At 42.7% G+C, this 12,113-nt stretch overlaps 1 protein-coding gene across 1 annotated transcript in view; it reads right to left on the reverse strand.

The window, feature by feature from the left end:
• The window catches only part of B4GALNT3 (beta-1,4-N-acetyl-galactosaminyltransferase 3), a 397,614-nt gene that overhangs the window by 203,596 nt on the left and 181,905 nt on the right, over positions 1-12,113 (reverse strand). Inside the window, exon 3 of the mRNA XM_029599934.1 lies at positions 6,451-6,510. Coding sequence (XP_029455794.1) covers positions 6,451-6,510 — 60 coding nt within the window. The remainder of the gene's footprint in view (positions 1-6,450; positions 6,511-12,113) is intronic.

Consider the following 12,113-nt stretch of genomic DNA (forward strand, 5'->3'; position numbering starts at 1 on the left):
AAGAAAGCAAACAGAATGCTAGGAATAGAATGGAGAATAAAAGAGAGAATATCATAATGCTTCTGTATTGTTCCAAGATGTGACCTCATCTTGAGAAATGTGTGCAGTTCTGGTCACCACATCTCAAAAAGATATAGCAGAATTAGAAAAGGTACAAAGAAGGGTGACCAAAATGATAAAGGGGATGGAACAATTCCCCTAGGAAGAAAGGCTAAAGAAGTTAGAACTCTTCAGCTTTGAGAAGAGATGACTGAGGAGAGATATAATAGAGGTGTATAACATAATCACTGCACTAGAACAAGTATACATAAATTGGATGTTTTTTCTTTCAAAAAAGTACAAAGACTAGAGGTCACACAATGAAGTTACTAAGTTGTATATTTAAAAACTAATAAGAGAACTTTTTTTTTTTTACTCAAAGCATAATTAAGCTCTGGAATTCATTGCCGGTGGATATGGTGAAAGTTATTAATTTAGCTGCGTTTAAGAAAGGTTTGGAAAAGTTCCTGGAGAAAAAATTAATAAACCATTATTAAGGTGAAGTTGCAGAAATCCACTGCTTATTTATGGGATAAGCAGCATGGAATATACCCTTTGGGATCATGCCAGGTACTTATGACCTGGATTAGACACTGTTGGAAACAGATTACTGAGTCTGATGGACCTTTGGTCAACCCAGTATGGCAAATCTTATGTTCTAACAGAAAAACTCCCAATACTGACCGGTGTTTCTGTATAATCTGAATGTTGTAATACTTGTCTTCCTAAATTCTTGATCTCTCACTTCAGGAAGAAGCAACAGGTCTGGATTTGAAGATCTAGCACAAATAAAGGCGTACTTAGCACATACAATAGATGCGGATACCACTTACAAAACATGCACTGATGTCTCTTGAGCAACTCTTAAATTCTTCTACATCTGAACAGAGATGTCTGTGTACGATGGAGTACTCACAGGACAGTCCCGTGAGCCACTGCACTCACCCCAGTTGCCGCCGGCCTGCTCTGATGCCAGAGCCTTCTCTTCACGGCAGGAATGTCACCATTGTGCCCCCTCCTGTTCATACCATGTTGCCCCCTAGGCACTAGTGCAGGCTCCCACACTTTATGGGCCCCATGGCGGGAAACATCGTGGTGGCCCCTTCTGATGTCAGACCTTGGCTTCATTTAAACCTTGCTCCCATGGACTTCCAGCACTTCCGCAATGGGTCTCTTGCTTTGAGCAGTGTGTATTCCTCCTGCATTCCTGATTGTCCTCCATTCCAGCTTGTTCCTGTTTCAGCCTCCTATGTTTTCAGCTTGTTCCTGTGTTCCTGTTTTTGCCTTGCCCAGCCTGTCTTGTCAAGCGTTGCCTTGTCCAGCCCCTCTTGTCCTTCTTGTCTTCTTGTCCCACTCTTGTTCAGTGGCAAATGCATGTCTTTGTCCTTCTCCAGCCTGATCTTCTGGTACTGACCTCTTTCCTTGGACCTGACCATGCTTGCCTGCTGCCTGGACCCGACCTCTTGCCTTACATCTGACCATGCTTGCCTTCCACCTGGACTTGACCCTCTTGCCTTGGACCTGACCATGCTTTCCTGCCACCTGGATGACCTCTTGCTTGGACCTGACCATGCTTTCCTGCCACCTGGACCTTGCCTTGGACCTGACCATACTTATCTGCCACCTGCCTCGACTTTGGCCTTTCTCTGGCTTCTCCAGTCTGCTGCCTGACCTGATCCCAGCATGCCCTCGGATTCTTGTGCTCTAGGGACCCATCTAAGCCCTACCAGTCACCAGAATCCATATGTTTTCATACCAATGTTACTGCGCAGCTCTGTGATTAAGGGCCTAGGAATGGCTCTCACTGAGGCAATCAGGATGCTCCCTAATTGCTATACTACTATGGATTAATGTTGATTCACTCAGTTTTACTTGTTTCAAGGGTTTTTGGGGGCTCATGGTGGGAAGAGCATTCTGCTTGGCATGGTCTGCCCCTGAGATGAGAGGCATCCATATCGTGGCTGTGGTGGATGGGGTACCAAATTGGGGGATGGGGGTGGGAGGATTGTATATATCAGCTAGGACAACACGATGGTTTGGGGAAGGGATTTATAATCTTGCTTGGACTCTGGAGTTAAGCCTTTATATTTTTCCTTTTTTCTCTTTATCAGCTCAAAGATGACAATGTGCATCTTGTCTCCAAATTTTAAGGGACTAAATACTTATTAAAAACGTAGCTTTCTCTTCCGTGACATGATACGTTATAAAATCTCAATAGCCTTAGTACAGGAAACGCATGTGAAATGGCGGTATGAATATGTGTTATCTTTTTCAGATTTTCTTTATTTATACCTTGCTGCTGGCACTCTAGACGTGAAATACGCAGGTGTAGGCATTTTCATTTCTTGCAATCTAGTCCATGAATATATTATTCATCTCCCCAAACCGTATGGTCATTATGTCATTTTGAAACAAAACATTGGTGGGGAAATTTTTAGTATAATTAAAGTTTATCTTCCTATTTTGGACAAGCACCTCTTTCTGAGGCAGCTGGATGGAGTTCTAGAGAAGTTTGCAGAGGGCATAGTAATATGGGGAGGGGATTCTAATTTTATCAAATTGGACAAATATCAGGTTAATATAACATCCAATTTCAAAGCTAGGAATGAGCTGACTTCCCTATTGACACACTGGGGACTAGTGGATTTTTGGCAGCAGCATCTTCCCACCTCTAGATCTTATACTTTTTATTCAAACCCGCATGGGACGTATACACGCATCGATTACTTCTTAATTGATAAATTATTACAGAATCAAGTACAAGAGATAGAGATTAGTGATATAATATGGTTGGATCATGCTCCCATATGGTTTTCAGTTAGTCTCAAGGATCCTGATCCTGGGCAGAGAGTTTGGCATCTTAAGAACAGCTTATTACAAGATGAAAAGCTTTGCACAACTCTTAATTCTAGGCTTAAAGAATATTTTCATTTGAATGTTTCCCCTACTATGACAGCTGGGATTCTCTGGGAATGCTTTAAAGTGGTCATGACAGAGTTTATTGATTGCACATGCATCCCATCACAAAAGAGAGAAGAAGAAGCATAGGAGGAGTTAATCAGCAGAATATCCACCCTGTTCAACTACATATGGGATTGCAGACTGCCTCAGTATTTAAAAGATTATTGGCTGTGCGTGATGAGTTAGCCATCTTAGACTCTGTTCAAATAGCACACAAGCTAGAGTTAACCAAACAGACTCATTTTGAGGGGGATAACAAGACTGGTAGGCTCTTGGCCAGATAATTGAAGGCTCTTTCTGCCCAGAATGTGATAGCAAAAATTAAGGATGCCAGTGGCACTGTAGTAACCTCATCAGCTCCCATTAGGGAGTGCTTTTCAAATTTTTATACCTCTTTATACAGTAAAGATACCTCTATTTGTGAGGCTGATATTATAGGGTATCTGGAATCTGTATCATTGCCTGTCCTTTCAGAAGAACAGATGCAATACTTGGATGCACCTATAAGCATGATAGAAATCATGCAGGCAATTAAATCACTTAAATCTGGTAAGTCTCTGGGTCTGGATGGATTCACTAACAATTATTTATAAGCAATTTTCCCCTTTACTGGTAGGCCCAGTAGCAAAATATTTTAACAATCTAAGGGAGGGGTCTCCGCTCCCGGTCCATTCTAATACAGTTGATCACCATCCTTGCCAAGCCAAGATGTGATCCTACATTGTGCGGTTCTTACCGTCCAATATCTCTTTTTAATGTAGACCTCAAAATTTTAGCCAGAGTGCTTGCAGGACGTCTAAATGAGGTTATCCCAGGCTTGGTGTATATGGACCAGGAGGGCTTTGTAACCCCAGCGAATGGCAGCTCATAATGTTTCTAAGGTTGCTGACATCCTATGGTGGGTTAAGAAAGAAAATATCCCTTTTCTATTGTTATCTATTGACGCCAAAAAAGTGTTCAATATAGTACATACTGGCACATCCTTTTTCGAACGCTTGAGAAAATGTGATTTGGTCCTTTTTTTATGACCTGGATTAAAACTCTATACCATGATCCTAAAGCCTGTGTTAAGGTTAATGGGGGTTATGAGGCCAATTTTTCTGTGGAGAGGGGAACGAAACAGGGCTGCCCCTTTATCCCCTCTTCTTTTTGCTTTATTTTTTGAACTGTTTGCCTCAAGAATTCGTGCAACTGGTGAGGTTGCGAGGGTGCAGGTGGGGTATTTGCACCTCAAATTATCACTCTTTGCCAATTTCGTATTTACCTTAACCAACCCTTTATAGTCTTTGAGAGGTATCACTTCTGAACCATCTTCAGGATTCAGAGTTAATTTTGACAAATCAGAAATTCTAAATGTTACCTTATCAGAAAGTGAAGCAGGTCACATAAAAGTTGCTTTCTCTTTTAAATGGGCCAAGCATACAATTAAATATTTAGGGATACAAATTGGACCTCACATTCGAGATCTTCTTTCCCTAAACTATTTACCCTTGGTAAATGCATTGGCGAAAGACCTTCTTAGATGAGACAGAGAACAATTTTCATGGCTAGGTCATATTGCCATTATCAAAATGAATGTCCTACCACGTTTTTTGTATTTGTTTATTACTCTACTGGTTTTCATTTCTTCTGCTACATTACACATGGCAAAAAAAGGTTTTTTATTTTATATGGAAAAGTACCCACCAAGGGTCTTGCGCCTTCTTCTGTACCAACTTAGGGATGGGGAGGTCTTGGAGTACCCAGTTTAGCCTGGTACTATGCAGTGGCACAAATTTGGGCAATATTGGATATGCACCGGAAATCTATTGTGAAGCAGTGGGTCCAGTTTGAGCAGCATATAGTGGGAGAAATGCCTATAACAGCTCTACCTTGGCAGCCTCGAGCTACATGGTGCTCATGTAGGGATATACCTTTTACATTGCACACTACATTACGAATATGATCTAAGTGGAAAGCACACTTACTAGGGAGAAGAGACTATTTCTATACTTCTCACCTCTTCCATAATAAAGTGTTTCCAGCAAGTTTTTACAATAAGGCTTTTCATGGATGGCAGATTCAGGGCATTAAACGCATTGAGCATTTACTGTCTGGAGGCTCTCTTATGTCAATGGAGGAGTTACTTGAGATGTACTAATTGGAAAGGGTGGACTTCCTGGCTTATGTCCAGATTCGTCATTTTATTTTATGCAAAGAGATTTCATCCTCCTTAGCTCAAGGTCAAATCTTATTTGAGCACCTTTCTACAGAGGTAGATAAGAAAAGGAGCTTAGTGTCTAGGGTATATACCTTGCTTAATGCATTCTTGAAGAACCCCTGCCATATATCAGAGCGAGGGAGGTTGACTTGGGGACCACCTTACCTATGGGTGTGTGGGATCAGGTGTTTCTATCTGTGAGTAAATATAACTGCTATAAACTCTTAATGCTGGGTGCTGGGGACAGTTTTGGGAGTTTATGACATAGGAGATGTGGGCCTGGTTTTACTCGATGTGCCCTCCCTACATTTAAATAAATGTCAACAGCACTTTTCTCAACAAGTGTTCAAAGCTGCGAGGTGTGAATTGGCTTTATATTGGAAGCACCCTGATATCCCACCCTTACAAGCCATAATATAAAGAGTGAGATTCTATTACCGAATGGCTGCCATTACTGCCTCTAGACAACATCAAAAACCATTGTTTCAAAAAATATGGAAACTATTTGTGTTATGGGAGGAAGCTAGACTAAAGGGGGATGACCCTTCTCACTTATAATTACTCCCTGTGTTTTTATTGGGGGGGTTATTGGGGTTTTTTTATTGTGGGATTTTATTCTCTTCATGAAACTTTGTGCTACCTTTGAGCTGATATGTTATGTTGGGAGTGGTTAAGAGGAGAAATGTTAACATTTAATCATCCAGATACAGGTGAATTAATCTTGTTCAATTGAGTATGCTTAGCCTGAAGCCTTAATTGATACATCGTCTCCCTTTGCAATTTCTCATGTTAAGTTTTATTAAATGTTGTAATAGCTGATAATTGATAGCATAATAGATATTCGGTTTTGTTTGGGGTAGGGAATGGGTGGGGGGATGGGAGGGGGATGGGGGGTCCTATTGGGGGTTGTAAATGGAATGTCAATTTTGTATTCTTTGATTGGAATTGTGATGTATGCTGTGTGTACTGACCTTCAATAAAAATCTTTAATTTCAAAATAAATAAATAAAGCATAAACCCAGAGAAAAAAATGGTTAGTAATCTAACTTACAATCACAAGAACTTACCTCTCATTTTTCATATCCAGATAGATGGAGTCAGGGCATTTCTTATACATCATAGCTGTAAACAAAAGCTGAGCAGTACGAACACTTTAGGACACTCTACAGAGTAGCATTTAGTTGTTTAATTATGATCATTCTATACTATATTTTCTAAAGAGAGCAATGTTAGAATAAGATGACTCTTACCTCTGGTTTCCAGGCAACTGAGTTATTCCACACTGTATAACCCATTTGGCTGCTGCAGCCCTGGGAAAAACAAACAATAAAACACAAAACACAACAAAATGAGAACAGAACTGATTGATGACAGAGAGATAAGACACATATACAAAAACTGCAAGAGTACAAAGCACACACAATCTGAGAATATATTCCACAGCACATAAGTATATACAGGGAAGTCAATTTTCAAAATCCATTACTCATGTAAATGGCTATTTACTTGGGTAAAATGATTGTCTAAAAATTGCCCACCTTGAATGTTTATTTTATTTATTTTAGAAACTTTTATATACCGTTATTCTGATTTTCAATCATGACGTTTACAAAATTTAAATAGAAATTAAAAGTAAGAAAATTAAAATACAAAATTAAAATTAAATTAAAATATGAAACAAAGAATTATCGTAACACCTGCGCGTGCAGGCGCATGCAAGGGGATGCACAATTGTGCACCTTGTGAGCGCCAAGCCACACTGCCTTCCTCCGTTCCCCCTAACCTGACCTTCCCACCCCTTTCCCTAACCTTTCCTCCCCCTTGCCCTACTCTAAACACCCCCCAAAATTTTTATTTTACCTTTTGCGCCTGCCTCCGGACAGGCGCAAGTTGCACACGCCGGCAGCCTGCCGGCACGTGATCCTTCAACACAGCGGCAATGACCGCTGTGTCGAAGACCTCTGGCCCTACCCCTGCCCTGCCTCCGGACTGCCCTGAACTGTCCCTTTAGTAAAGCCCCGGAACTTACACATGCCCCGGGGCTTTATGAGCGTTGCCGGGCCTTTTTAAAATCCGGCCATTGAGTGTACCTCAAGAAGATCTTTATTGGATGATCTCAGATCTCTTTGAGGTGTGTACACAGGTGAATTATTGCATTCAGCCACTCTGTTTTATCATTATTTAAGTACTTATGCAATCGACAAAGGATTTTAAACTTAATCCTCGATTTGGCAGGGAGCCAGTGTAAAGAACTTAATATTGGTGTAATATGGTCACATTTTTTCACTCTGGTTAATAATCTGGCAGTCGCATTTTGTAGAAGTTGTAAAGGTCTAAGAGAGTTTGTTGGCAGGCCGAGTGGCAAGGCATTACCATAATCTAAACTGGAGAAGGGTAATGTTTGTATTACTGTACGTGTTACGCACGCCAGCCGCGGCAGACCTGCGGCTTGGCCCCCTCACATCTTTCAAAGTAATCCAGTGCCTAGTCCCTCGTCTCTGGCGGCTGTGGGCCGCCGGCTCCGTCCTTGGGTCGCCCCTGGTTCCTCCGGCTCTGCTACTGCTCCAGGCAGTGGCCGCCGGCCACGGATGATGACATCAGCGGAGCTCCGGTATATAAGGCCAGGCCCCACTATCTCAGATGGCCTTTGCATCAGGTCACCTCACTTGTTGAGTGCTCGTTTCTTCTGCTGTTCCTGGTTCCTGATCCTGAGTATCCTTGTTCCTGTTTCCTCGTTCCTGTGTTCCTGTTCCTTTGTCTCCCCATCGGACTGCTGACCTGGTTTAACCTCTGCATTGATGGACTACTCCATTGCCTCTCTCCAGCCCTGGACCTCTGCATTGCCTGACTACTCCGTTGCTTCTCTCCAGCCCTGAACTTCTGCATTGCCTAACTACTCAGTTGCCTCTTTCCAGCCCCAGACCTCTGCATTGCCTGACTACTCTGTTGCCTCTCTCCAGCCCTGGGCTTCTGCTTTGTCTGATCATCCTCTTGCTTCTCTCCTCGTCCAGACCTCAGCCTTGCTTGCCACCGCTTCCAGATTTCTGCCAGCCCTGAACCCAGCTTGCTCAGCGATGCCTCTTCAGCCCTTGTCCTGGACATGGCTTATTCAGGCTTCGGCCTGCTCTTGCTTGGGTGCCCCCTGTCTGATTGTGTTCCTATTGGCACCTGGGTTTCCGGGACTCCGCCTCGTCCAGTACAGACTGATACCCTCATCTGTTGCTGCCTCTGGGCTGACCTTGATCCATCCATCGACGACCACCGACGGAGGCCACCTAAGTCCAGCCGGCCCCGGCAGCCGGCACCCGGCACCCGGCACCAATACCAGCCCGCAGGGAACGAGGGCTGGTATTGGTGAAGTGCCAGACGGCCTCCGTCCATCAGCCCGCTCTGCCTACCGATGGTGGGAACTCATAGGATCCCTCCTGCGGGTAGCATCAACCCCACCTCGGCCCAAGGGTCCACCTCCAGTGCAACAGTACGAAAGTGATCCTGATGTAATAAAGGTTTTAAATGCTTCAAGATTTGGAGTTTATTATAACCTTCTCTAATTTTTGTACTAATATGCATTTTTATGTTTAAGTCATTGTCTATTATTATTCCGAGATCTCTGGCATATGAGGACAATTCAATTTTTGCATGGCCCATGTGTAGGGAAAGGTAAGTAGGTTTCAGTTTCCTGTTTAATAAAATAATCTCAGTCTTTTGAAGATTGAGAATGAGTTTCATGTGAACCAGTAAAGTTTTTATTGCAGAGATGTACACGTCTACTAGTTTCATATATTTCTCAAGTTAATCCTTGATGGGAACCAAAAACTGAATATCATCTGCATATAGGTAATGCGTGATACACAGGCCAGCCAACAGGTGACATAAAGGAAGCATATATATGTTAAAAAGGGTGTATATAGGTAAAAGCATGAATGGGGATCAACTACATGCATACTTTTACCTATATACAAGGTAAAATTGTCTATGGTAACTGAAGACTGGAGAGTTGCCAATATAATGCAAACTTTTAAAAAGAGATGAAGGGATGATCCAGGAAACTACATGCTGCAGTCAGCGGGGCAGGCCCACGGGACCGCCGCCCTTACCTCCAGCACCAAGTCCAATGTGACTCCTTCCAACGGTGGGGAAGGCCTCCAAATAGACACGCAGCAGGCCGCTGCGTTCTGCCTGCCTTTGATGCTTCTGCTGACGCTGGCAAAGGACCTGGAGTAGATGCATGGCAGGCTGCTTCACTCAGCCTGCCTCTGACGTCGCTGACTCCCCGAGCCCCCATAAGGCGTGCGCGCGCCCGACCTCGTTCCTCTTAAAAGGTGGACGACAGGAAAAGGCCAGCGATGCCCAATGATGACAACACTAGCATGGGCCTATAAAAGGTCACTTCAGCAGCTTCTCCTTGCCTCAGCAATAGCTCAACTACCTTGGGTAGAGCAAGTTGCCTCAGCATTTCCTGATCCATTCCTGTGCTACTGGTCTTCGTCTCATCAGTCCTGGTCTTCTCCCCTGAGTTCTTTTTCTTTGTCCCGTGGTCAGTCTTCAGCTCCTTGTCTTCATCCTGTGGTCAGTCTTCAGTTCTTTAGCAACTTCTGTGTCTTCTTCAGCCCACCTGCATTGTTCCTTGCCTCCCTGCCTGCCTTGCTGTTCCGCCTTCCCTTGGACAGATCTCTGGTTCTGACTTCAGCATGCTTAACATTTGATGACGCTTGAATGCCATCTGCCTTGACCACTAGTTGCACCATCTGTAACATCAATCCTTCCATACTCCTACAGAGGGCAGGATCTCCATTTTCCAATGTAACAGAATTTGCTTCTTTGCTAAAACAATAGCCACACATAAAATGTTTCCCCCCTTGAGGCAATCATAAACCCCTGCCAGTTAAATGTAAGTAGAAGAGGTGATCCTGATCAAGTGATTTCACATCCTAAAGTTCGATCCAACAACCCATATATCTATCTCTAGTAACTACGCAATTTAACATATCCCTTAAGCATATCTCACAAGGATCCCACTTGCATATTACATTTAGTGCAAAGATCTGCCTCCCAAAGATGCATATTAGATAGCTCCTAAAGCTCTGGTTATATATATCCTATACAACAATTTAAATTGAATTTCTCGCAGGGCAGCTGAAGAGGTATTTGTATATCCAAGAAATGCCAATTTCAAATCAGCTTAATCTATTGAAATCCCCATGTCCTCACTCCATTTTCCAGCTAAATGAACCAAATGAGGATCTGGCAAACCAGTTTTCAAATGGCTACCCAGATTGCAATTTTATTGAATTTTGGAGTGGTGTCCAAAAAAGTTTCCTCAGCATCTAATAGAGATGGCAAGCTCAAGACCCCTTTGCATAATTGAAGGCAGTAGTGCTATCCCTGCAAATAAGCAAAGAATTGTTTGTTTGGGATCTCCCAGTCCTTCTGCAGTTGTTGAAACGAATGAAAAGACAATGGCTCATCTACCCATTGAGATAAATTACAAACCCTTTATTAGCCCATTCCCTGAAAATTCCACAGACCCAGCCTGGTCGAAAATCATAGTTGCTCACTAATGTAAAAAAAGGGGAATTAGAGCTGCTTCTCTTGATAGAGGACCTCCACCACATCCAGGCTTTGCATATCGCCTGGAACCAAAAAGGTAACTGTAAAATTTAGTTCTGGGCATATGTGAAAGGTTAAGAGGATGATATGGAAAGGATTAAAAACCCTCCTCATCATATATATTATGATTAGACACCCAGTCTTGAATATAACATAAAAGGCATGCAACATTATATATCCTCAAATCTGGTAAGGTGACACCCCCTTGCAGCCTACCAAATCTCAAGGTATTAAATTTGATGCAGGCCCATCTCCCTCCCCAAATAAAAGCTCCTAAAGTTGACTTAAAAGCCCCTATGTCTTTATCTTTAACTCAGAGAGGCAGCATTTGTAGGCAATAAAGAAATTTAGGGAGGATCACCATCTTTATCAGAGCAAACACCGCCCCAGAAGTGATAAAGGAAGGTCTTTCCACCTTCGAAGCTGAAGTTTCACCTTCTCAAGAAAGGAAGTCAGACTGATATCATACAGCACAGGGTCCTGGCCAACTAGATTGATATGTAAATAGCAGAGACTATTCTTAGCCCAGGTCAGCAGGAATTCACCATTCAGGAAAGGAACTATCCAGGGGAAGAACTTCAGATTTATCATAATTAATTCACAATCCAGCAAAAATCCCAAAAGATACTAATTCCCAATATATCCCTCTAAGATGAACGTGGATTACCAATGTCATGTCATCCACAAACAATCCCATTTTCAACTTTTGTTCTTGAGCTGGATATACTTAAAAGATTCAAGATTATGCAATTTAATGGCCAAAGGTTCCAGGGAGAGGACAAAAAGCAGAGGCAACAAAGGGCAGCCCTGCCTGGTACCTCTTCCCAGGGTGAAAACTTCTGATAGCAATCTATTTACTAAGACCTGAACCTGAGGCTGATGATATAATAACTTTACCCAGCTAACAAAACATTATCCAAGACCAAATTTTTCCAGCACCCACAATAGATATGGCCACTCTACACAACAAAGGCTTTAACACCATCAAGGCTAACAAATATTGAAGAAATTAAAACCCTTGCTCCATAGTAGAGACTTTCAGACAGTACTCCAAGCCCTTTTATGGTCCAAACTCGACTACTGCAATGCCCTCCTTTTGGGCCTGCCTTCAGCATCAATCTGTCCTATGCAGCTCTTACAAAATGCGGCTGCACGTCTACTAACTAATTCTAGGAAATTCGACCACATCACTCCTATATTGATGGACTTTCATTGGTTACCAATCCATGCCCGAATCCAGTACAAATGTCTGACCTTAATCCAAAAAACACAGAGAACACAGATTGTTAAATGCGTCTCTTCA

The sequence above is a fragment of the Rhinatrema bivittatum genome, chromosome 4, assembly GCF_901001135.1.
Source record: "Rhinatrema bivittatum chromosome 4, aRhiBiv1.1, whole genome shotgun sequence".
In the NCBI taxonomy this organism is placed as follows: Eukaryota; Metazoa; Chordata; class Amphibia; order Gymnophiona; family Rhinatrematidae; genus Rhinatrema; species Rhinatrema bivittatum.